The sequence below is a fragment of the Amblyraja radiata genome, chromosome 10, assembly GCF_010909765.2.
Source record: "Amblyraja radiata isolate CabotCenter1 chromosome 10, sAmbRad1.1.pri, whole genome shotgun sequence".
Lineage (NCBI taxonomy): Eukaryota > Metazoa > Chordata > Chondrichthyes > Rajiformes > Rajidae > Amblyraja > Amblyraja radiata.
Genome location: NC_045965.1, coordinates 48712956 through 48740201, shown reverse-complemented (window position 1 = coordinate 48740201; position 27246 = coordinate 48712956). Strand labels below are relative to the sequence as shown.

General features: G+C 41.5%; 1 protein-coding gene across 1 annotated transcript; it reads left to right on the top strand.

The window, feature by feature from the left end:
- Positions 1 to 2671: 2671 nt before the first annotated feature.
- Positions 2672 to 26005, top strand: lexm (lymphocyte expansion molecule). Its single transcript, XM_033028770.1, has 10 exons — positions 2672 to 2893; positions 6060 to 6147; positions 6517 to 6687; positions 12349 to 12471; positions 13037 to 13174; positions 18828 to 18968; positions 20138 to 20305; positions 20421 to 20543; positions 23956 to 24083; positions 25877 to 26005. The coding sequence occupies exons 1-10, from the start codon at positions 2844 to 2846 to the stop codon at positions 25923 to 25925; spliced, it is 1179 nt and encodes a 392-aa protein (XP_032884661.1). The 5' UTR covers positions 2672 to 2843; the 3' UTR covers positions 25926 to 26005.
- The last annotated feature ends 1241 nt before the right edge of the window (positions 26006 to 27246 follow it).

Below are 27246 nucleotides of genomic sequence, written 5' to 3'. Positions count from 1 at the left end.
TGCGGATTTACAACAAAACAAAAGACACAACGTCCTGGAGTAACTCAGCATCAGCCGAGGACGTGGTCAGGCGACGTTTCGTGTCGGGACCCCCCCCCCCCCCCCCCTTGTCCCTCAGGTTCCTATTAAATATTTCCCTCCCCACCTTAAACCCATGTCCTCTGGTTCTTGTGACAGCTTGCCGCTGGGCTTTGGATTCCATTGAACTGATGCATGGCAACACCTATTTCTTAAATGGAAAAAAATCTAATCCATAGCATCTATCAATGTGGGAAAAAATATTCCTACTTGGAAATGGTGATAAGTTAAAATTATCAGTACATTTTTTAAAAAAAGGCCTGCATCACCAAACAGAGGACATGGGTTATGAGGAGAAGGCAGGAGAATGGGGTTGAGAGGGAAAGATAGATCAACCATTCTTGAATGGTGGAGTAGAATTGATGGGCCGAATGGCCTAATTCTGCTCCTATAACTTGTGAACACAGTGTTCTGCAGTCATTTCCCCTTCCCTTGAAAAACCTGTTCAATGTTCAGTATTATGAGTTGTGTATCGATCAAGTCCAAAAAAGATTGATGCGATGTGAGGTGTGTTTGGAACAATCAATAAAATGTTGCTTTACATTCCTTTGTGACTGAACGTTGCCTGAAAGAATGTGACAGATCGAGTCTTTCCTGTCTATTAACAATCAGCCCTCCATACTGACCGTAAATAATTTCACCTGTCAGAAATCTGTTATTTACACAATGAACTGTGATATATTCAGTCAATGTGAGAAACCAGAATACATACAATTAAATATACGTTTGATTAAATGGAAAATAATACCAAATTGGGTTAGCCAGTATTTAAGCATGATATGAATCAATACTGGATACAAAGAGGGATTTACAAAGGACTTGTGCAAACAAATATATTGCATGAAAGTAAATAAAGTTGGAAAGAATTGGAAACAGCCCATGGGACAAAGTTACATGCCAAATAATTGATACCGGAATCATTATCTAAAAAAGGTGGCACAGTGGCACAGCAGTAGAGTTGCTACCTTACAGCACCAGAGACCCAAGTTTGATCCTGACAACGGATGATGGCTGTATGGATTTTGTACATTCTGCCTGTGATCACATGGGTTTTCCTTGAAAGCTCCAGTTTCCTCCCATATTCCAAAGATGTGCAGGTTTGTATTAGCTACTGTGAATTGTTCCTAGTGTGTAGGAAAGAACTTGTGCAGAACTTGACCTGCAAATGGAGTATTTCGAATGGCAATACTAAATTAGAAAGACATCAAAAATGCCCAATGTATTTCAGGGGAATCCAAATGAACATACGGGAGAGAAAACAATAGAACGTTATGCTAACATGGTTGCATTCAAAAGGTAGTGAACAGGCTTGTGTGCAGCATATATACAATATGGTTCAATTGGGTTGAAAATTTGTCTTTTGCACTACGCATTCCAATTATTTCTATAGAAAGTATTTGTGAACATTTTTATTGTGGAAACTACTGCTTTTTTTTTAAGAACACTTGGGAATAAATTTCAAATGTGAGTATAGTTGGATGATTTGGAACCTCATCTTTCAATGTGTTCATTAAGTCTAGACCGACGTGGAATATCACATGGACCCACTGCCCTAAATGATTATCCTTTATCCTCCACCGTCCAGCAAACTCAGTGCTGAACTGAGGGTATGCCAGACTTTGCCAAGAGCCATCTTTTGAATGAGACATTGACAAATAACCATCTCCCTATTCAGGCAATTGCTCACAAAAAACTGCTCCTCTGATGATCCGTCCATTTGTTCTTTGAGTACAAGTTCATTGTTAAATGCAAATGTGTCTGCATTGCAACCTCCAAGAGAATGCATTGGCTAGTACATTTAATTTCACACTTCATCTTTAGGAAATGTTTCAAAACGATAACTAAGTGCAGTATATATCTTATTTTTGAAAATGCAGAGTGTAGTTAAGTTAATAGAGAAACACTTTGGGGCAGAAAGCAAAAGAAGGCGGGGTAAAATGGATAACAACAGATGGCGACACTCAGCGAATCCGGCAACATAGCACAAAGAGGACCCGTTAATATCTCAGGTCTGGGACCTTCATCCCAGGAAAGAGAGAACACGTTAATTTCCAGTAGCAAACAACGCGGGTGGAATGAGAACAAAAAGAATATCACTGGCAGAGGGAGATCAAACAGGCAAATGTAACAACAAAAGAACTGCAGATGCCGGTTTATACCAAAGTTTTACACAAAGTACTGGAGTAACTCAGCGGGTAACTCAGGCAGCATCTTTGGAGGAAAAGGAAAGGTGACATTTCGGGTCGAGACCCTTCTTCAGGCTGAGGAAGACTAGACAGTTTGTTTATCGTCTGCACTTTTTCTCTGTTCTCTGTAATGGATGTTCTGTGCAATGGATGTACTCGTTGAAATACGTACATAGAGGGAAAATGCGATTAGTATTCTAATTTTTTTCCACAAACAGAACACCAGCTGTTTCAATTTACAATGGTGTGTATGTGTGGCTTCGCTCTGTAAAGTGAGCAGCTCGAAAACTGATCACAGCGTCCACAAGAAGATGCCTTGTAGATTATTTAGCGGTTACCATATCTCATCCACCTTGGATAAGATGCGAGTTTAGAGCATTAGAAGCGACCCGCTACGGTTGGTTATTATTTTATAACTTGCCTTCTTATCATTGTGCGCGCTGATAATGCGCGTTCCTGTTGCTAGGAGCCGTCGCGCTGGGGCTGGTTGTGGGAGTGCAACCCTGAAATTAATCAGCCGCTCAAAGAAATTCAATCGCGCCTAGAAACTGCCGGCACCTGAAGCGCGCTGAACACACAATGGAAGATAAACAATTTGAAGGAGCTCCATTTGGAACTCAGAAAGCCAGGTGAGTCTAAGGTAAACTGAAAGTAGATAATCTCTTAGAGTTTAGTGTTGGAGGAATTTAGCGGGCCAGGCAGCATCTGGGGAAGGACAAATGGACAGCCGGCGTTTCCAAAGCAAGTTTTTATTTGGAAATGGATCCTTCTTCACCCTGACCCGAAACGTCACCCATCCTTTGTCTCCAGAGATGCTGCCTGACCCGTCGAGTTACCTCGGCACTTTGTGTCTATCTAAGGAACTGCAGAGGCTGGTTTACAAACAAAAAATACACAAAGGGTTGGAGTAACTCAGCTGGTCAGGCAGCATCCCCGGAGAACATGGATTGGTGTGAAGAGTCACCTATTCATGTTCTCCAGGGATGCTGCCTCGCCCGCTGAATTCCTCCAGCACTTTGTGTTTTGCCCAAGACTCCAGCATCTGCAGTTCATGTGGCTACAAACACACGATCTTCTGGTTCCCTTATTCATTCTCGTTGATCCGAATCACCACACTCACTACAAAACCACTGAGCACTCTTAACCCATTAAAGAACGCCACGCCGGCTAACAATGCATGTGGTTTCCTGACCTCTGGTGCTGTTCTCAGTTTTTTTTTAAAATCTACCATTAACACCTAATTTCCCCCCAAAATCCTGTTCTTAATTCCCCTATCCCCACAAATAGCAATTCTACCTTCAGTTCCATTCAGCTCCATTTTCTCCGTGAAAATCCTTCATGATTTGTTCCAAATTTCCGCTCTACCTTCCCACAATTTCACGCGTGAACCCTTTCATGTTCCTGCGTCACCAAGACACTCCAAGTAACACCGATAAGAGTCGAGACCATTCTTCAGACCCGAAACGTCACCCATTCCTTCTCTCCAGAGATGCCGCCTTGATCGCTGTTACTCCAGCATGCTGTGTCAGTCTTCGGTGTAAACCAGCATCTGTGGTGCCTTCCTACACACTTGTTAAAAATTGAGGGCCAATTATATCATTGCAGACGGAAATATGCGGTGCAGGAATACTGGTGTTTTACTGTGGATGTGTAAACTCCAGGAAACAGACAAGTGTGCTAATGTGAATTGTACACACAAGTGCCTGACCTAATTTTATGGTTTATAATAATAATAATAATGGATGGGATTTATATAGCGCCTTTCTAATACTCAAGGCGCTTTACATCGCATTATTCATTCACTCCTCAGTCACACTCGGTGGTGGTAAGCTACTTCTGTAGCCACAGCTGCCCTGGGGCAGACTGACGGAAGCGTGGCTGCCAATCTGCGCCTACGGCCCCTCCGACCACCACCAATCACTCACACACAAGCGAAGGTGGGTGAAGTGTCTTGCCCAAGGACACAACGACAGTATGCACTCCAAGCGGGATTCGAACCGGCTACCTTCCGGTTGCCAGCCGAACACTTAGCCCATTGTGCCATCTGTCGTCCCAATGTCTTTGTTTATGTCATTTCACCCAGTAATGACCACTTGTGTGCGTGCACCACTTTCGATTTTGTATGGTTTACCCATTAATAAAAATAGTTACAATGCAACTCTATGTTTGGGCATGAGTTTAGTTTAGTTTAGTTTATTGTCACTTGTACCAGGGTACAGTGAAAAGCTTTTTTTGTTGCATGCTATCCAATCAGGGGAAAGATTGTACATGATTACAATCAAGCCATCCATGGTGTACAGATACAGGATAAAGGGAATAATATTTAGTTTCCAGTCTTCAGCAAATTTGGGCTGCAACTTAATTAAAAAAGATCAGAAAGGATCTGAGTTTACTCCTTAATCTATACTGTGTTAGCTGATCTCAATCAGGTCAGTAGAGTTTAAATTAATCTGCTCTAATCAGGGAAGAGTTCCTACTTGGGACTGCCATCCATTTCCTACATTTGAACCCGGAAATGAACAAGAATAGAAGGCTTAAAGCTGACCCTCGTTCATTATCACTCTTTGGCCAAAGGTCTTGCTGTTGGAACTCACACTTGAATATGGGGGCAGCATACTAGTGCATCTCCTGGAATTGCTCCCAGACAGTGTTAGCAACCTGCGTTCAATCCAGACCTCCAAATGGCATCTGTGTGGAGTTTGTATGCTCTCTCTATAACGCATGTGCTTCCCATGGGAGCTCCGGTTTCTTCCCATGTCCTAAAGTGGTGCAGATTAAGTTAATTGACCTCTGTACAGTGTAAGTGATTAGAATCTGGGAGTGTTGATGGGAATGTGGGGAGAATGAAGTAGGATTAGTGTAAAAAGGCACTTGACGGTTGGTATGGCTTGGTGGGCCAACAGTCCTGTTTACATGCTCTTTAAATTTGTGACTCTAGATTAGAAACCTGCCAACCATACCAGAAGGTGAATAGCCTCCTTGTAATTACCTCCTTGCAAAGTAAGCAATACTTTTAAGACAAAAATGGGTTGATGTTTTATAGGAAGTACAAATGTACATGGAGAACTATAAATATAGACCAGCTTGATTCTGTCAAGTGTTATAACTAGATGCTTCCTATCACCATTATGTATCACTCATGTGATTCTCAGGAAGAATTAAAGCTCAGTAATAAAACTTCAAGAAATTTCTCCCTGATTCGCTCAATCAAAAATCATTAATGAAAACAAATATGTAAAAATGGTGCTGATTTTTAATTCATTGCATTTTGACAATATTTGCTTAAGCGCTATTAAGTCCTATTTTCTCTAATACCTTAATCCAGAGTTAGACTATGTTCTTCATTTCAATGCACATTCATTGAAGAGGGAAGTCTTTTCAAAGCCTAATTTTCAGAAGTGAAGAAATGACTTTCACTTGATATGTTGCACTATACACACACATACTGGACCGGTGATAGACACAAAATGCTGGAGTAACTCAGCGGGTATTGGGCTCATATTGGACAGCAGCCTGAGACTGGATTATTTATTAGACTAGGTTTACCATGACGTATGCTGTTAGAATGACAATACATTTTGTTCTTAGACTGCAGAAACTATGATGAAACTTAATTCAATCCCATTATAGATCTTCACATTTTTGTATAATAAGTTAACCCAAGATGGACTTTAAGGCATAGATCTAATTGGTCCTGAATATTCTAATGGGTTGATTAATGATGGAAATAAATCGTTATCTTCTGCATATCTAATAAAATAAGACTGTTTTTTTTGTGTACTATTTCTATTGCAGGTTTGATGTGTACGGTGTTCATCCAGACAATAAGTTGCAAGGCAGTTACACTGAAATCCCATATGATAAGAGGGCCACCAGCGAACCGGTAAGTCAAAGTGAATATAGAAATCGGGTTGTTTGTCAGAAGATACAGTGGGCAGAACCGCACGCCATTGGATATTCAATGAGCAAAGCCATCATCCTGATGGAAGTTACACCATGCATTTCAGCAGGTGGTAACTTTTGTATCTTAGCTATGTTTTGTGAGGAGAGAGCAGAGGTAAAAGGCCAGAGGGGAACATCAGAGTTTTGTTCAAATATACCCTGATGACTTGCTGCACAATGACAAACATTGTCGAGATTGGTCAGTTTATCCAGTGAGGCAAAATAAATGTTACCAACGAAATTAGGAAAAATGAATTAGAAATATATATTTTTCTGTGTATCAATAGCTAATGATTGAATTGTCTTTCAGGAAGCAAGGCTAGGGCCTGGATATTACGATGTGGACACAGGGGATTTCAGTGCTAGGATTGTTGCCGAGAAAGCATCAGGGCCGGGTTGGGCAAGGGAAAAGGAAATGGAACGCTTTGCTCAAACACCACAGTTATTCTATAAAGAACAAAAGCAAAAACAGAAGTTCTTGGTAAGTAATTATGTGAAAAGAAAGAGATTAGTTAAAACAAATGTAGGTCCTTTGCAGTCAGAAACAGGTGAGTTGATCATGGGGAACAAGGATATGGCGGACCAATTGAATAACTACTTTGGTTGCGTCTTCACTAACGAAGACATAAATAATCTGCCGGAAATAGCAGGGGACCGTGGGTCAAAGGAGTTGGAGGAATTGAGTGAAATCCAGGTTAGTCGGGAAGTGGTTTTGGGTAAATTGAATGGATTAAAGGCCGATAAATCCCCAGGGCCAGATAGGCTGCATCCCAGAGTACTTAAGGAAGTAGCTCCAGAAATAGTGGATGCATTAGTAATAATCTTTCAAAACTCTTTAGATTCTGGAGTAGTTCCTGAGGATTGGCGGGTAGCAAACGTAACCCCACTTTTTAAGAAGGAGGGAGAGAGAAAACGGGGAATTACAGACCAGTTAGTCTAACATCGGTAGTGGGGAAACTGCTAGAGTCAGTTATTAAAGATGGGATAGCAGTACATTTGGAAAGTGGTGAAATCATTGGACAAAGTCAGCATGGATTTACGAAAGGTAAATCATGTCTGACGAATCTTATAGAATTTTTCGAGGATGTAACTAGTAGCGTGGATAGGGGAGAACCAGTGGATGTGGTGTATCTAGACTTCCAGAAGGCTTTCGACAAGGTCCCACATAAGAGATTAGTATACAAACTTAAAGCACACTGGCATTGGGGGTTCAGTATTGATGTGGATAGAGAACTGGCTGGCAAACAGGAAGCAAAGAGTAGGAGTAAACGGGTCCTTTTCACAATGGCGGGCAGGACTAGTGGGGTACCGCAAGGCTCAGTGCTGGGACCCCAGCTATTTACAATATATATTAATGATCTGGATGAGGGAATTGAAGGCAATATCTCCAAGTTTGCGGATGACACTAAGCTGGGGGGCAGTGTTAGCTGTGAGGAGGATGCTAGGAGACTGCAAGGTGACTTGGATAGGCTGGGTGAGTGGGCAAATGTTTGGCAGATGCAGTATAATGTGGATAAATGTGAGGTTATCCATTTTGGTGGCAAAAACAGGAAAGCAGACTATTATCTAAATGGTGGCCGATTAGGAAAAGGGGAGATGCAGCGAGACCTGGGTGTCATGGTACACCAGTCATTGAAAGTAGGCATGCAGGTGCAGCAGGCAGTGAAGAAAGCGAATGGTATGTTAGCTTTCATAGCAAAAGGATTTGAGTATAGGATCAGGGAGGTTCTACTGCAGTTGTACAGGGTCTTGGTGAGACCACACCTGGAGTATTGCGTACAGTTTTGGTCTCCAAATCTGAGGAAGGACATTATTGCCATATAGGGAGTGCAGAGAAGGTTCACCAGACTGATTCCTGGGATGTCAGGACTGTCTTATGAAGAAAGACTGGATAGACTTGGTTTATACTCTCTAGAATTTAGGAGATTGAGAGGGGATCTTATAGAAACTTACAAAATTCTTAAGGGGTTGGACAGGCTAGATGCAGGAAGATTGTTCCCGATGTTGGGGAAGTCCAGGACAAGGGGTCACAGCTTAAGGATAAGGGGGAAATCCTTTAAAACCGAGATGAGAAAAACTTTTTTCACACAGAGAGTGGTGAATCTCTGGAACGCTCTGCCACAGAGGGTAGTTGAGGCCAGTTCATTGGCTATATTTAAGAGGGAGTTAGATGTGGCCCTTGTGGCTAAGGGGATCAGAGGGTATGGAGAGAAGGCAGGTACGGGATACTGAGTTGGATGATCAGCCATGATCATATTGAATGGCGGTGCAGGCTCGAAGGGCCGAATGGCCTACTCCTGCACCTAATTTCTATGTTTCTATGTTAATCTATTCACAGATTTATGTAACTGACTTTTAGTTATTTTGTTTAGAAATCAAAAGCAGTGTAAGCATTAAACAAAATCTGGTGTAAGCATTAAACAAATTCCAAATTATAAGTTGGTTCAGTCTATCTATCTATCTATCTATCTATCTATCTATCTATCTATCTATCTATCTATCTATCTATCTATCTATCTATCTATCTATCTATCTATCTATCTATATCTTCTATATATAACTAAAACTCTCATCTTGTATATATATTTGTTTGTATGTTTGTAGCCAAAACGGTTCAAGATAGTGCAATAATTTTAGGCCCACCTTACTCACCATTCGCCTGAGGTGTGCAGTTGCAAGTTTCATTCAATTTAACAAAGTAATTCCCTTTATAAACTTTAATTAACTTTCAACCCCCCGGACTCGCTGCGCTCCACTTGCCGATCCCGTCAGCCGCGAGTGCGCAGTTAGCGTAGGGATGCTGGGCCCGCCGCCATTTTCAGTTCACACCATTTTGACTGGTGTCACAATGGGGATCTCTGGCGTCACAACAGGGACTCAACGGGTCCATGGGTCGTCTAGTATAAAAACTAAAAGTCTCATCTTGTATGTATGTATGTTCTCGAAACACAGCCAAAATGGTACACGATAGTGCAACAATTTTAGGGCTTTAGACACCATTTGCCTGTATCAAGTTTCATTATATTTTAAAAGTAAATCACTTTATAAACTTTAATGAACTTTTTAGACTGTGAATGGGACAATTTTCAATGTGGCAGTCGCGCCGGCGAAGTGCGCTCCCACATGCCGGGCCCGTCAGTTGAACCTGCGCAGTTGGGGGAGGGTTGCAGCGGCGCGCCCAGAAGGAATGAAGAGGAATTTGAAATAACTGAACGGCTTGTGGATCTCTGGCATCACAACGGGGACCCAATGGGTCCACGGGTCGTCTGGTACATATTAAAGTTGCCATGCCATGTCAAAGGAAGATCCAGTTATAGAGTTATAGAATAATAAAGCCTAGAAACAGGCTCTTCGGCCTAACTTGCCCACACTGACCATCAGGCCCCATCTACACTAGTCCCACCTGCCTGCGTTTGGCCCATATCCCTCTAAAACTATCCTATCCATGTACTTGTCCAAATCTGTTTTAAACATTGTGATAGCACATGCCTCAACTACCTCCTCCAGCAGCTCATTCCATATTCTTGCCACCCTTTGTGTAAACAATTAGCCCTCAGGTTTCTTTAGGCTCTATAGGGCGCTGGTCAGGCGGCATTTGGAATATAGTGAGCAGTTTTTGGTATTATATCTGAGGAAGAATGTGCTGGCTCTGGAGAGAGTCCAGAGGAGGTTTACAAGAATGATCCCAGGAATGAGTAGGTTAACACATGATGAGCGTTTGACGCCAATGGGCCTGTACTCGCTGGAGTTTAGAAGAATGAGGGCGGACCTCATTGAAATGTACAGAATAGTGAAAGATTTAGATGGAGTAGATGTAGAAAGGATGTTTCCACTGGTTGGAGAGTCTACGACTAGAGGTCATAGCCTCAGAATTAAAGGACGTTCTTTTAGGAAGGAGATGAGGAGGAATTTCTTTAGTCAGAGGGTGGTGAATCTGTGGAATTCTTTGCCACAGAAGGTTGTGGAGGCCGTCAGTGGATAAACTCTATTTAAGGCAGAGATAGATAGATTCTTGATTAGTACAGGCAGCAGAGGTTATGAGGAGAAGGCAGGAGAATGGGGTTAGGAGGGAGAGATAGATTAGCCATGATTGAATGGCGGAGTAGACTTGATGGGGCCGAATGGACTAGTTCTGCTCCTATCACTTATCATCTTATGATATTATGATCTATTAAATCTATCCCCCCTCATATGAACCACGTCCTCTGGTTCTTGATTCTGAACTGCCAGAGAATAATTGTACTGAGATGTTACTGAAATGCTGGTTCCTACAGCACACTGATTTTGCCAGATAACAAAGCTTTCATGGTAACCTGCATTGAAGAGGCATGCCACATCTCTAGAGCATGGGTTTTTAAGAGCAGATCAATGAACGGTAGTATGGAGACCCAGGGATGACGGTAGCTGGCAAAGCTGTGGCACTGGTGCAATATGAAACACTGTCCTTACAACATAAGTTCCCAGTAGAATATCTATTGGTATTGGTCTTTGTTGATTATTATCACGTGCACCGTGGTACAATATGTTTGTATGCTATCCAATTAAATCAGATCGCACTATACATGAATGAAATCAATCCATACACAATCACAACATGTAAAGCAAAGAGACAAATAACTGAGTGCAGAATATAGTTTTTCAGTATTGTAGCATTACAGTTCCAGAGAAAAAGTGCAATGTCCACTGTGAGGTAGGTTGGAAGATTTGGATTACACCCTAGTTTATGGGACAGACAGGGAAAGGGTACAGGTAGCATTGTTGTTAAGTTGCTGGAACAGCATCTAGCCTGGACTGTTGTTCCTGGTGCTAGAGTTCTACCCACGATAGTAGTAGGGCCGTTTAAATAAAAATAAATAGAGAGGTATCAGTAATGGCAACCATGAAACTGGGCTGATGCAAAACCCCATTAGGTTTACATCTGCTCTGATGGATATGTGACAAGGCCCATCAATGTGATTGTCCCTTAACTACTCCCTTAACTCAGGGAAAATTAGGAATGGAGAATAGGTGCTGACAATACCAGTGACATTCCTGCTTTGGCATTGTGGTTTTTTAAAGGCAGCAAATTTCTACTTTACCTCCTTCCCCTCCCAAAGTGGAAGTGGCTGCATGGTACAGCAAATGAGAATTGCTACTCTGCTGAAATTAGTCTGGTCTGATCCTTTAATAACTCGGGAGAGATTGCCTAGAGATAATGCCTGACCCGATGAGTTACTCTTGCACTTGGAAGATTTGTCAATCTTGGAAGATTTGTTCCTTTCACTAGCACAACTGCTGATAATATCCTAGTTAATAATGGAATATTTTATGTATTTTATTAATTTGGGTTTTGGGTTCTGAGTAAATGAAAGCTTTGAAAATTGGGTTCTGTAGAAGGGCTGGGTAATCAGGAAATTGGAGGCCAGCATTCAAACTGCATCCAAGCTGCTTCCTGTTGTGCCCAAACAAAAGATATTGACCATGGTGAGAGGGGATGTACTTCTTGAGAAGGTTCTGGCTTCTGTAAACAGAAGCCTTAAGAGAGAATAAGCTTTCTGAAACGTTGGAAGTTTTTGCATACGTAAACTACTGTGGGCAACTGATAAGGATCCTTACCTTGTTTAAGAAGGTACTGCAGATGATGGACCTTTGACTAACTCCCTGTTATTTGTGGGTTTCGTAACGAAAGTTTGTGATCAATATAACCACAGCATGAGAAGTATTGTATCAGTGGCAAGCATGCTTTGAATGGGTAGAGCTGTGATTGATATGTTAGACCTCATTACTGCAATTCTGTATGAACATGTGACTATGTTTCCAAAACAGTATAAAAGATGTTGTATGTCTTCATTCATTAGAGTGATGGCCTGGGAGGAGTTAAGTATCTGCTGTATGCTTGACTTTGTATCTCCTAGCACTCTCTAGCTAAATGATCATTAAAGCTTGTATTGGTTTTACCTAACTTATTGTAAGTTGTCTGTTTTAAGAAAAATGAACCTTAACACTTCACCTTACTACTTATAATTAACTTGGAGATGGGAACGTGCCGTTTATAAGTTAATCTGATTAAGGGCAGTAAAATTATGCTGTTTGTGAATAGAAATCTGAAAAACCTTATCCATGAGATGGGGATAGAATTATTGTTGAATTTTTTTAATTACAGGAAATTAATCGTGGTCCAGGTAAATACGAGGTCCCACATTTTCTTGACTTACTGGCAAAGAAGAATATTGGAAAGAGAGGTATTTTTGGCACTAGAGAAGAACGATTTAAAAAGCAACAAAGTGTAAGGGTTCATGGGTTTGTATTTTTGCACAATCGTGATTTCACAATTTCAAATTATTGAGTTAATTCGAGGGAACTGCATGATAGGATTCCAATGTTGACTGCGTAGCGGTGGAGACATACATAAAGGAAGGTGTCCAAGATCAGTCTATGGGTTCCTGGGACAACTTGCAGGAGATTTTGTCCCATGGGTTTGCATTGTAGGCTAACTCTTATTGTGTGACTTTTCATATCAATGCCATGAACCACCATTCATAATGTCATTTTGTTTTTCTCCTTGAATGGGCTTTGGACAGACTGGCTAAGACTTTGTATTTGTCCAAAATGTAACCACAAGGATTACAAAAAACTACAAAAAAGTTGAACTTCAATATCGGCAAAGAATATTCTTAATAATATTTCAGACTATTTATTTTAATTGTCTTTGTTTGCAAAAGTGTTAGTCCTTTGGGAAAATAAATGTCACTGTTAATTTATTTTAAACTCGAACGATTTGAACAGATGAATTCTTATCAAAGCAGAGCATTGAAAGAGATGATGTTATTCCAACTGCTTTATTTTTCCAGATTATTAGCCCGGGCCCTGGTTCATATGGAAAAGGAGGGATTCCAATGGCTGTGCTGGAGGAGAAAGCAAATAAATCCGCTGGACTACGGGGAATGATGGATTCAAACTGTACAAAGAGCCGATCCCTTGAAGCAATGGTAAACGTGCCATTCTGTTGTACTCTTATAACTGACAATTTATTAATATTGCACCAGCCAAATTAGTTGGGAGTGGTTAGGATGTCTGATTCACAGCAAACAGCCAATAATGTGAATTTATTCAGGAAACGTTGCCCAATGAGTGGAGGATACACAAACTACAATGAAAGCAAGCTAATTCCTACAGGAAAAAACTATCAGTGGAAAATAAATTGTACACATTAAGTTAAGGGGTGGCATAGTGGCAAAGCCGTAGGCAAAACTGCTGCCTCAATGCCATATAGATTCTTGATAAGGAAGGTTGTAAAAGGTTTCTAGATTAGGCAGGAATGCAGAATGCAGATTATAGTCAGATCAGATGGGTGGCAGGTGGCATAGCAGTGGAGCTGCTGCCTTACAGCGCCAAAACCCCGTGTTCTATCCTGACCACGGGTGATTGGCTGTACGTAGTTTGTACGTTCTCCCCGTGACGTGCGTGGGTTTTCTCTGTGATCTCCAATTTCCTCCCACACTCCAAAGACGTACAGGTTTTTAGATTAATTGGCTTGGTAAAATTGTAAATTGTCCCCAGTATGTCGAATACAGTGTATGGGGATTGGTGGTCGGCGTGGACTTGGTGGGCCGAAGGGCCTGTTTCCGAGCTGTAGCTCTGAACTAAACTGTTGATTCCAGCCACTGACAGAAGTGCAGTCACTAAGTCTGATTCTCAGATGTATTATCCAGTCCATTGGCCAACTTCATACCACTTAAAGCATCAGAAGTATTTACATTTCTATGGTGCCTTTAATGTAAAGAATAGTCTCAGGTTGCTTCCCAATGTTTGGTCATTCAGTACCAGGGATGAGTTTCGTGCCGAGCAGTGTTTCAAAGCACTTGTGTGATCATGCTTGCAGGTCCTTGCAGTTGGGCAGGACCCTGGCAGAGAGGATCACTTGCCTGTTGTCCAGTCAGTCCAACATTCAGTACATGAATTTTGATGGAAATTAATCAACCATAACTTAAGAAAAGGAGAGGGGAGTTAGTCATTCAAGTCAAATCAAGTCAAGAGAGTTTATTGTAATTTGTCCCTGACAGGACAATGAAATTCTTGCTTTGCTTCAGCACAACAGAACATAATAGGCATTGACTGCAAAACAGATCAGTGTGTCCATATACAATTATATGCGTAAACACACACATGAATAAATAAACTGATAAACTCTCTGTGCCTACTATGCCAATCAATCAGGCAATGTCTGCACCTCTGCCATTTTGTTAAGGCCTCCCCATGTAATTGATCTCCTTGTGTCCAAATGTCTATTCTGCTCACTCTCATCTGTGCCCTGGGTGTGGGCTTTCAATGCCCTCTGAGTTAGGGCATTCCAAAGACTGGAATGGTGATGCAGCCAATAGTTCTGCCTCACAGCACCAGGGACCCAAATTTGATCCTGATTTAGGTTTACATGTTCTCCCCATGACCATTAAAGTTTCCAAAGTGTGTTCCAATTTCCTCCCACATTACAAGTATGTACTGAATATTAATTGGCAATTGTAAGTAGCCCCAGTGTAGATTTATTTATTTATTTATTTATTTATTCCGAACAAGTAAAGACATTAAAGACATTAATAGTAACAAAATCGAAATTATCAAACAATTGGACATTACAATCAATATTTACAAAGCAATGAGAAGAACAAAATCAAAGTTCCAATGTCCAACTCTGTGTCTGTACAAGCTCGAAAAGGAGTGAGAAGAAGAATAACTTATTAAATCTCACCCCTTTTCCCCAACACTTCTACCATATTTAAAAATCAATTAATTACTAATAATAATACTACCCTAGGCAATTTCCCATAATACCTACAGACATATATATACATACAACTATTATGTACATACAAACTTCATATCTGAAGTACCCAAACATAAGTAAACAATAGTAAAGCAATAGATAAACATCAACCCCCACTTGTCAACCATCCCCTCCATCCCTGTACCCCTTGAGAATTATTTTTTTATATATCATTTTAAAATTATTCATGTTTGTGCATTGCTTTAATTCCCCGTTCAATTTATTCCACACTCCTACTCCACAAACCGAAATACAAAAGGTTTTTCTAGTCGTACGGACTTTTTGTTTCTTAAAGTTAAATATTCCTCTTAAATTGTAACCCCCCACACGCTTGTTAAATAATTTTTGAATGTTTCCAGGTACATTTTTATTTTTGGCCCTAAACATTATCTGAGCTGTTTTGAATGTAACCAAATCTTCTAATTTTAATAATTTTGACTAAAAATAATGGATTCGTATGACCCAGATACTTAGCATTATGGATAATACGAATTGCTCTTTTTTGCATCATGGTTAATCAGTGTATCGAATTTTTATAGTTATTACCCCAGACTTCTGCACAATAATTTAAGTAGGGTAAAATTAATGAACAATAAAGAATACGGAGTGATTTGTAATCCAGAGCTTGCTTGGCTTTGTATAATACAGAGATACTTTTTGACAATTTTAATTTTACATGTTTAATATGTGATTTCCAGCTTATTTTGTCGTCAATTATAACCCCAAGAAATTTATTTTCATGCACTCTTTCAACTTCCACCCCATTTATCTTTATACTTACTAGTGTATTTATTCTACAATTACCAAATAACATTATTTTAGTTTTACTCAGATTTAATGAAATTTTATTCCTATCAAACCATATTTTCAATTTACCCATTTCTTTTATTATTTTATCCAATAGCTGTTTTAGAATTTCCCCAGAACAAAAAATATTTGTATCATCTGCAAACAAAACCAGCCTCAAGACATTGGACACATTACAAATATCATTTATGTGCATGATAAATAATTTTGGGCCCAGCACTGACCCCTGTGGTACACCACACACAATGTCCAAGCATGTAGAATTATGACTACCCAGATTTACAAACTGTTGCCTGTTACTTAAGTAGCTTTTAATCCAGTCCAGTACTATTCCTCTAATTCCATACCTCTCCAATTTTTTTAATAAAATATCATGATTAATTGTATCAAATGCTTTTTTTATGTCAATGAATATCCCAGCTGCATATAATTTCTTATCAATGGCGTTTGTGATGTCTTCAATTAATTCTAGTATTGCAAGTGATGTTGATCTATTTGTTCTGAATCCATATTGACTTTCTGTGATTAATTTATTCTTTTCTACAAATTTGTCTAATCTATTATTAAACATTTTTTCTAATATTTTGGAAAATTGTGGGAGTAAGGAAACAGGTCTATAGTTTGTAAAATGATGCTTGTTCCCAGTTTTGTATATTGGTATTATTTTTGCTATTTTCATTTGAATTGGAAAAGTACCGGTTTGGAAGGATAAATTACAGATGAATGTTAAAGGTTTGGAGATCCCCTCAATGACCATCTTAACTAGCGACATGTCAATGTCGTTGAAATCGGTAGACTTTTTATTTTTACATGTTTTGACAATATCCAACAGTTCTTTTTCTTCTACTGCCGTAAGAAACATAGAGCAGGGATATCTGTCCACTAAAGTCTCAGGAGTTTCTCCAGATGTCCCTGAATCAGGGATTTGTTTAGCCAGGTCTGGTCCAATATTTACAAAAAAATTATTAAAGCTATTAGCTATATCTTCCATATTGTAATTTTCCTTATCCTTATCAATAAAATACTTCGGGTAATTTGTTCTCCCCGGACCATTTCTGATAATGCTATTAAGTATGCTCCATATTCTTTTTATATTGTCTTTATTGTCATCTAATTTCTTCTTATAATAATCTTTCTTGCTTTCTCTTATGATGTAAGTTAATTTATTTTTATACTTTTTATATTTATTTTCTGTATCTTTAGTTCTCTCTCTTATAAAATCTCTGTATAGGGCATTTTTTTTTTTACAAGCATTTTGTAATCCCTTTGTAATCCATGGACATTTAGTATATTTTGATTTTCTATTATATTCTTTAATTGGACAATTTTTATCATATAATGACTTAAACATAGCAATAGATAAGGGGCAAAAGAAATAAAGGAGTAGATGGGCATGTGGGAGTGAATCGGTTACTGGGTCATTGGGAAATAAAAGGGGGAATGGGATCAAGGGGATTTATCTGTTGGGATCTGACATGGACCTGAAGAGCTGAGTGACCTCCTGGGTCACAATATTCAAGATGGCGCCCAAGACAGCCGACTCTTTGTGTGCGAGTCATGGAAGTAGTTCTGCAATCACACATTACAATCGCTCCACACTTTTATCTGTACACTGTGGACGGCTTGATTGTAATCATGTATTGTCTTTCCGCTGACTGGTTAGCATGCAACAAAATCTTTTCACTGTACCTCGGTACACATGACAATAAACCCAACTAAACTAAACTAAATAAGTAGTTTAGGGGTGGCACGGTGGCGCAGTGGTCGAGTTGATGCCTTACAGCGCTTGCAGTGTCGGACACCTGGGTTCGATCCAGACTACGGGTGCTGTCTGTACGGAGTTTGTATGTTCTCCCCATGACCTGCGTGGGTTTCTTCCGAGATCTTTGGTTTCCTCCCGCACTCCAAAGAGTACAGGTTTGTAGGTTAATTGGCTTGGTAAATGTAAAAATTGTCGCTAGTGTGTGTACGATTTGCAGGATGCAGGAGAGAATGGGCACTGATGCCTAGTCTCAACCAAAATTAATTGTCACAGACGGCTGTGGAGGCCAAGTCATTGGGTATTTATAAAGGGTATTTATAGGGAATTTATCTCACGATTTATTTATTGAGTATTTATAAGATTGGCAGACTCTTGATTAGTAAGGGTGTTAAGGAAAAGGGAGAAGGCAGGAGAATGGGCTTGAGGGGGAAAGATAGATCAACTGCGATTGAATGGCGGAGGAGACTCCTAAAGGGCCTGTCCCACTTACGCAACCTTTACAGCGACTGCCGGCACCTGTGATAGGTCGCCGATATTTTCAACATGTTGAAAATTCAGCGGGGTCCAGAAAGAGGCTTCAACTCTTTGGTGACCTCTCACGACCATATAGGGGACCCCTGGCGACATGTCGCTGGTGGCCTCTCTCAACCATAGGAGACCTCTCATGACCATACAGCCTGTATGGTCGTGAAAGGTCTCCTATGGTCGTGAGAGGTCTCCAAAGAGTCGTAGCGTCTTTCTGGTCGCTGCTGAATTTTTAACATGTTGAAAATTTCGGCGACCTATCACGGGTGCCGGCAGTCGCCTGCATAGGTTGCGTAAGTGGGACAGGCCCTTAAGACACGAGCTTATGAAAACTGTCAACAATTCCTCTCGCCCCGCACAGATGCTGCCTGATCCACTGAGTTCCTCCAGCAGTTTGTTCTTTGCTCCAGATCCCAGCATCTGCTGTCTTCTTTCTTCAGTGGAAATACTTATTATTTATACTTTGAGGAGGAAGCAGAGTTAACACCTCAGGTCAATGAGCTTCTATCAATTATTTCAGATGTGAAGCTTTAATAATATTTGTTTTCGGATCGTGTAATATTATCACTTGTCCTCTATTTTAAGCAGATGAATTGCTCTACAAAAGTCGTGGATGGTTTGTAGAGGAACGTGTCGTAGGCATTTCCATACTAATATTGCAGATAATAATTTCTAGCCTGCTCTCAATGTTGTCTACTTCACTTTTAAAGGATCCTATCTTTTTTAGGGCTGCGAATTGTCACCAAACACCTATAAAATTGAAAGTGGATTGGACAAACTTTTGCGGCGGGTGGTCAGTAAACGTGGCCCCTATGATCTCTTTACAGGCGAGAGAGGTGAACGGATAAAATCGGGCCACCGTGCAACGGTACGTACACATAAGTCAGGCTTCATTCAAAATCACTGCTCTTCCTTGTCTGCAATACTTTTGTTCAGTTCTTGGTCAATGAGGGAACTGAAGACACTGTGAAACACTTTGCCGAGTTAAAACGTTACCGATTACCATTCAATTGAGTCCAATTACGGATGAGAGTTGCTGGCCCTGCAGAAGAAGTGGGCTTGAAAATGGTCCAGAGGCAACCAACCAATTCATGGGATGTAGGATAGGCTATGAGGTCTGAGCAAGTTGACTCTTCCTTACCGGAATCCAGAAAACTTGTTTTATTTTCTGCATATTATGACTGAATTAGTTTTGAAATGGAACAATGATTCTGTTATATTGGCAAGACTATTTCATAACCGGGACTGATTTCACCCTTATTATCGTTAACTCTTTTAGACAAAGCTGAAAGTCTTTGATAATGTCACATACCACAATACAAATTCAGCTAATGTTTATCACTGTCAAGAGGATTATGGAAAATATCTATTAGTTCTCCAAACCCTGGCAAAATGCATTGGCTGTGTTGCCCTGGTTAATGCTGTACTGTACAGTCTCAAATAGAAAGCTTGTAGAACAATTTTGATTTTAATGTATGTCTAGCTGCAGAGGCTGCAAAACCTATCTCGCATGGATACCTGTACAGTTATATAGCAAGGTACACAAAAAAGCTGGAGAAACTCAGCGGGTGCAGCAGCATCTATGGGGCGAAGGAAATAGGCAACGTTTCGGGCCAAAACCCTTCTTCAGACTGATCGGGGGTGGGGGGTCGGGGAGAAGAAAGTAAAAAGGAGGAGGAGCCCGAAGGCCTGGGGGGTGGGAGGAGACAGCAGGAGGGCTGAGGAAGGGGAGGAAACAGCAAGGACTAACAAAATTGGGAGAATTCAATGTTCATGCCCCCAGGATGCAGACTCCCCAAGCAGAATATGAGGTGCTGTTCCTCCAATTTCTGGTGTTGCTCGCTCTGGCCATGGAGGAGACCCAGGACAGAGAGGTCGGATACGGAGTGGGAGGGGGAGTTGAAGTGCTGAGCCACCGGGAGGTCAGGTTGGTTATTGTGGACCGAGCGGAGGTGTTATATAGCAAGTATTGGTAAAGCGGTAAAAAATATGGAATAAGTGAGTGAAAGAAATCTGTGCTTGATTTTTGTTTTCTAGAACCCACTAAACCTCAGCCCTGGAATGTATAACATCAGATCATTTACCGATGGCCTTTGGAGTACTGAAAAGAAAAACCAGGGGAAATTCAGGACGGCAAAACAGTACCCGTTTCCACCAGTGGAGAGAATATACTTCAGCACAGCAAACCTGTTTCGGCAACCAGCTGTTAGTCTCAGGGATTTCCACCTTGATACATTTTCTGAAGACAATTGACAATTCTTCTACTGAATTGGTAGTGATGATTTGTTTTTGACCATTTTGTTCTCTTGTGAATCAACAGGGTGACTACGGCTTTTATGATGTGAAGCAACTCTCCAGACCAGAAAATCAGAATCCGCCTCCCTTTTTGTCATCCACAAGCCGGGCTGGTCATATGCCTGTGAAAATGCTCACCTTTAACCCTGTAAGTGTGAAACACATGTGGCAAGGATGTGGTAGAAGGTTATAGAATTTTTCGAGGATGTAACTAGTAGCGTGGATAGGGGAGAACCAGTGGATGTGGTGTATCTGGACTTCCAGAAGGCTTTCGACAAGGTCCCACATAAGAGATTAGTTTACAAACATAAAGCACACGGCATTGGGGGTTCAGTATTGATGTGGATAGAGAACTGGCTGGCAAACAGGAAGCAAAGAGTAGGAGTAAACGGGTCCTTTTCACAATGGCAGGCAGTGACTAGTGGGGTACCGCAAGGCTCAGTGCTGGGACCCCAGCTATTTACAATATATATTAATGATCTGGATGAGGGAATTGAAGGCAATATCTCCAAGTTTGCGGATGACACTAAGCTGGGGGGCAGTGTTAGCTGTGAGGAGGATGCTAGGAGACTGCAAGGTGACTTGGATAGGCTGGGTGAGTGGGCAAATGTTTGGCAGATGCAGTATAATGTGGGTAAATGTGAGGTTATCCATTTTGGTGGCAAAAACGGGAAAGCAGACTATTATCTAAATGGTGGCCGACTAGGAAAAGGGGAGATGCAGCGAGACCTGGGTGTCATGGTACACCAGTCATTGAAAGTGGGCATGCAGGTGCAGCAGGCAGTGAAGAAAGCGAATGGTATGTTAGCTTTCATAGCAAAAGGATTTGAGTATAGGAGCAGGGAGGTTCTACTGCAGTTGTACAGGGTCTTGGTGAGACCACACCTGGAGTATTGCGTACAGTTTTGGTCTCCAAATCTGAGGAAGGACATTATTGCCATAGAGGGAGTGCAGAGAAGGTTCACCAGACTGATTCCTGGGATGTCAGGACTGTCTTATGAAGAAAGACTGGATAGACTTGGTTTATACTCTCTAGAATTTAGGAGATTGAGAGGGGATCTTATAGAAACTTACAAAATTCTTAAGGGGTTGGACAGGCTAGATGCAGGAAGATTGCTCCCGATGTTGGGGAAGTCCAGGACAAGGGGTCACAGCTTAAGGATAAGGGGGAAATCCTTTAAAACCGAGATGAGAAGAACTTTTTTCACACAGAGAGTGGTGAATCTCTGGAACTCCCTGCCACAGAGGGTAGTCGAGGCCAGTTCATTGGCTATATTTAAGAGGGAGTTAGATGTGGCCCTTGTGGCTAAGGGGATCAGAGGGTATGGAGAGAAGGCAGGTACGGGATACTGAGTTGGATGATCAGCCATGATCATATTGAATGGTGGTGCAGGCTCGAAGGGCCGAATGGCCTACTCCTGCACCTAATTTCTATGTTTCTATGTTAAGGGGGGACTTGATAGAGGTCTTTAAAATGATGAGAGGGATAGACAGAGTTGACGTGGATAAGCTTTTCCCATTGAGAGTAGGGAAGATTCAAACAAGAGGACATGACTTGAGAATTAAGGGACAGAAGTTTAGGGGTAATACGAGGGGGAACTTTACTCAGAGAGTGGTAGCTGTGTGGAATGAACTTCCAGTGGAAGAGGTGGAGGCAGGTTCGATTTTATCATTTAAAAATAAATTGGATAGGTATATGGATGGGAAAGGAATGGAGGGTTATGGTCTGAGTGCAGGTAGATGGGACTAGGGGAAAATAAGTGTTCGGCACGGACATGAAGGGCCGAGTTGGCCTGTTTCCGTGCTGTAATTGTTATATAGTTATATGGTTATATCTCACCCCGCACTCCAACATTCAGGGACATTCTAGGATATTTAAAATCTACTCTCACGGACATAACTCAAACGCCCATGGAGTTTGAGTCAGTAGGTTACAGTTTGCACAAGAGTCAAATTGCCCAGCATTTCATCCCTCGATGTTACAATTATAAAAGGTCTATTCAATTGGGCACCAGGCTTTGTCACATTCAGATAAGCTGTAAGATTTTGGATTTTGTGGTAATTATCAATGACAGGTTTCGTCACCTTGTTAATGGATGAGTGTAGTAAAACAGAACAGTGAATTGGGTTGAAATTGTCTCACTTTTAGTTTGGGAGAAATGTGTGCGTAATTTTCCACTCTTTCAGATGCCCCACTGTTGCGGTTATACTTGAAAACCTTACCACAGGTATTGCTCATTCTGAAGCACAACCTGTGGCCATGATGTTGCCTGGTCCAATAGGCATTGCAATTTGTACATACGGTGTGTATCTGGTTTAGTTTTTGAGCATGGAAACTGGCCCTTCGGCCCACTGAATCCGTGCTGTTCAGCAATCACCCCATTCCATAGTCTAGCCTTCACTCTTAGGGACCATTTACAGAAACCAATTAACCCATAAACATGTGTAGGAAAGAACTGCAGATGCTGTTTAAATGGAAGGTAGACACAAAATGCTGGAGTAACTCAGGTGTCAGAGGTTATGGGGAGAAGGCAGGAGAATTGGGTTAGGAGGGAGAGATAGATCAGCCATGATTGAATGGCGGAGTAGTCTTGATGGGCCGAATGTCCTAACTCTACTCCTATCACTTATGACCTTATGAGTGTGGGAAGACCATATAAGTTTGGGAAGAAACTAGAGTACTCGGGGGGGGGGGGGGGGGGGGGGGGGGGGGACCCATGTGGTCATGGGGAAAACATACAAACTCCGTACAGACAGCACCAGTAGTCAGGATCGAAACCCAGGTTGCTGGCGCTGTGTCGCCCCTATGATGACATACCTTTGCCAGAAGACTATTTGTGAACCATAGAGGGTTTATTGACCATCATCTTGTTTGATGCTAGGTCTTGCTGCTCGAGTCATTTTATTCCAGATATGCTCTGATGGAATTTTAATTTGCTCCTTTGGACCTCTAGTTAATAGAGTATGCCATCTTACTCTCATAAAATGATTGAACACTCCACAATAGATGTCAGCTGCATCACCCAAGTGTCAAATTTAGTATTGCAGCACTGTTAAGAACCAAGTTTATCATTGAAAGACATAGATAGAAACATAGAAACATAGAAATTAGGTGCAGGAGTAGGCCATTCGGCCCTTCGAGCCTGCACCGCCATTCAATATGATCATGGCTGATCATCCAACTCAGTATCCCGTACCTGCCTTCTCTCCATACCCTCTGATCCTCTTAGCCACAAGGGCCACATCTAACTCCCTCTTAAATATAGCCAATGAACTGGCCTCGACTACCCTCTGTGGCAGAGAGTTCCAGAGATCATATTTACATTTAAATATCTTTGCTGTAAAGTGTGGGATTTGTCAATAGACAGCATATGGCCGGTGTGGGCATGTTGGGCCGAAGGGCCAGTCTCCACATTGTATCACTCTATGACAGTACCTTCGACAAGAATGGATGACACTAAATTGTACTCGGATTGGTAAAGTTGAGCTTCCCGCAGAGGAAAATAGATTAACTGTGAGTTTACATTTTTCAATCTACCTCTGATCTTGTTTTGGTGCAGAACAATGTTGGTGTTGGTCGCTATGATCCCACTAAATATGATCCAAAATCCGGGGCTACTTATAAATCATGTTTCCTGTCCAAAACGCAGCGAACACTGAACAACTTGGAAAGGAACAAACATATGGAGTAAGTGTGCATACTTCACCTTTATTTATGTTCCGTATTGAGCTTCTCATCTTGAATATTTATGACTCCTAAATCAGGTTAAAGTTTGCCATCTATAAGTTTAGCTTAGTTGAACAATACAGCCCACATTAACTTGCACTATCCTACACACTCTGGACAATTTTTATCTAAGCCAATTAACCTACAAACCTGTATGTCTTTGGAAATGGGAGGAACCGGGGCACCCGGGGTAAATCCAGACAGTCCCAGGGAGAACATATATACTCCGTACAGATTGCACCCATAGTTTGGATCAAACCCGGGTCTCTGGCGCTGTAAAGCTGCAACTCTACCGCCGTGTCACCGTGCTGCCCCAGACAAGTGCACGAGTGTTACATAGAAACATAGAAACATAGAAAATAGGTGCAGGAGTAGGCCATTCGGCCCTTCGAGCCTGCACCGCCATTCAATATGATCATGGCTGATCATCCAACTCAGTATCCTGTACCTGCCTTCTCTCCATACCCCCTGATCCCTTTAGCCACAAGGGCCACATCTAACTCCCTCTTAAATATAGCCAATGAACTGGCCTCAACTACCTTCTGTGGCAGAGAGTTCCAGAGATTTACCACTCTCTGTGTGAATTTTTTTTTTCTCATCTCGGTCCTAAAGGATTTCCCCTTTATCCTTAAACTGTGACCCCTTGTCCTGGACTTCCCCAACATCGGGAACAATCTTCCTGCATCTAGCCTGTCCAACCCCTTAAGAATTTTGTAAGTTTCTATAAGATCCCCCCTCAATCTTCTATGTACAAGAATGCTCCAATGTTGTAGAATACAGAAAAATGGTTAGCAAAGGCTACCAAATCCACACTGACAATCAAACACACAATTATATCAGTTTCATTGAATTCTCCCCATACTTCCCTCCATTCTCACAAGATTCTACCACTCCCCTACGCATCAGGGGCAATGTACAATGGCTAATTAATCTATCACCTTTGGATGTGGGACACAGCAAGGCCAGACGGGTTGCAGGGACCGAGGTAGAGAATCCTGACCAGCTGCGGCCTGTAGCGGGGAAGCCACGGGCCTGGCCCCTGTTCGTCCACCGAAGACCGGAGAACCAAAGAGCTGTTGGCGGCTGTGAGGAGCAAGGCTGGTCGGAAAGTGAACTGGGCTTGTACCTTCCATGTCCTCCAGGTCAGCTGCGGGAGGCGGCCCCAGGGCACAAAGGAGCCCAGGCGAGGAGAGGGACGTCGGTTCGCTGAGCGACCCAGATGAAGGCGACGACTGGAGGCCTTGCAGAAGCCTGGGGATTGCCTGGATCGCGTGCTGCTCCATAACAACTAGTGCATGCATTGGACTTTGGAAATGGTGTTAAATCTGACGACTCTGAAGAATTTCACTGAGTTTTGCACATGTGACAAAGCACCACCAAAGATAGAAACAAACTGCTAGAGTAACTCAGCTGGGCAGAGATGGAATAGGTGACGTTTCAGGTCGACACCCTTCTTCAGCATTGTTTTGCATGCTATCCACTCAGATCAGATATACCATACATAATACAATCAAGTCAAACACAAGTACAATAGATAGAGCAAAGGGGAAGATGCAGAGTGCAGACATAGTTCTTAGCGTTGTGGTGCATTGTAACGCATTGTTCCATAAATGCATTTTGGTTCAGAAATGTCCCACTAATACTTTCCTTATCACTATTAACAATCTTTGATTTACTGAAACAGTGCCTTGGTAATTTTGAATTACTGTTGTGTGTTTATTGTTGATTTTTATTTTGTCTTTATCTCCCTCCAGGGAGCGGCTAAGGAGCACAAACTCGTCAAATCCAGATGAAATGAACTGAAATAATCTTTTTGAAAAACCATCTCTAATAACCAGTTCTGTAAGAATGAAATAAAGGACTCAGAATTTCAAGGCAAACGTAATTTGATCTATTGTCTTAATATAAAGAATACAATGCTTTGGTAATTGTTTTACATTTGTTACTTAGTCATCGAGTAGTACAGCAAGGAAACAGTCCCTTTTGTCCAACTCATCCATGCTGACCAAGATGCTCATCTAAGAAAGTCCCATTTGCCCGCATTTGGCCCAGATCCCTTTCCGATCCATGAAACTGTCCAAGTATCTTTTTAAATTATATCATAGTACTTGCCTCAACTATTTCTCCTGGCAGCTCATTCCATATACCAACCATCCTCCAAGTGAAAAGGTTGTCCCTTAAGTTTCTTTTAAATCTTGCCCCTCTTACCGCAAATCTATGTCCTCTGGTTCTTGATTCCTCTAGCCTGGGTAAAAGACCTTATCTTTTGCCCTCATCATTTATACTTTTCCCCAACCTTTCCCCATAGCTCAGGCCCTCAAGTCCCAGCAACATCCTCGTATATATCTTCTTTACTCTCTTTCCAGCTTAATAACTTCCTTCTTAGGGCAAGGTGACCAAAACTGAACATAGTACTCCAAATGCAGCCTCACCAATGTCTTGTACAATTAACATAATGTCCCAACTCCTATATTCATTGCCATATTTGATGAAGATTACATGTTTGTTTCTCCCCTCTTGTGGTGCTGATCAAGCCTCAAGGAAGTGTTCAAGTGAGAATTGAGATGAGGCATAGAGTAGATTTTGTTTTAGTGAAGGTCAGATGTTCAGGTATAGCCTTACCTTGGATACAAGAGCCCTTTCAATATTTGAACATAAAATCTAGGCCGATATCAATGCCGGACCATTATTCCAAGATGCTTAACCTCCTGGAGTGTTTTTCCGAAATGTTTAGCCCTCGGTCCACTCTAAGATGCAGGGTGAATTGTTTAATTGACTGTATTTCTCAAAGACAGCACAGACCAAGAATCATACAGAACAGAAACAGAGTCCTTGTTCATATTGCCCATTAGGTACTACCCATGCTAATCCTATTTTCTAGCCCTTGGCCTGTGCTCTTTGATACAATGGTATTTCAACTGTTCATTCAAGGGGGGGGTGACTGGAACTGCATTTGCCACTCCGTATGCAGCCAACCTAAAGTTTTGGATAGTTCTACCATAACCTCCCTACTATTTCATTCTATCAACATTTCTTTTTAACCATTGTACCTACCTGTGCTGCCACCTTTAGGCTTACTTGGTCTTGCACACCAAGGACCTTTTCTAATGCCACTAATCCCTAC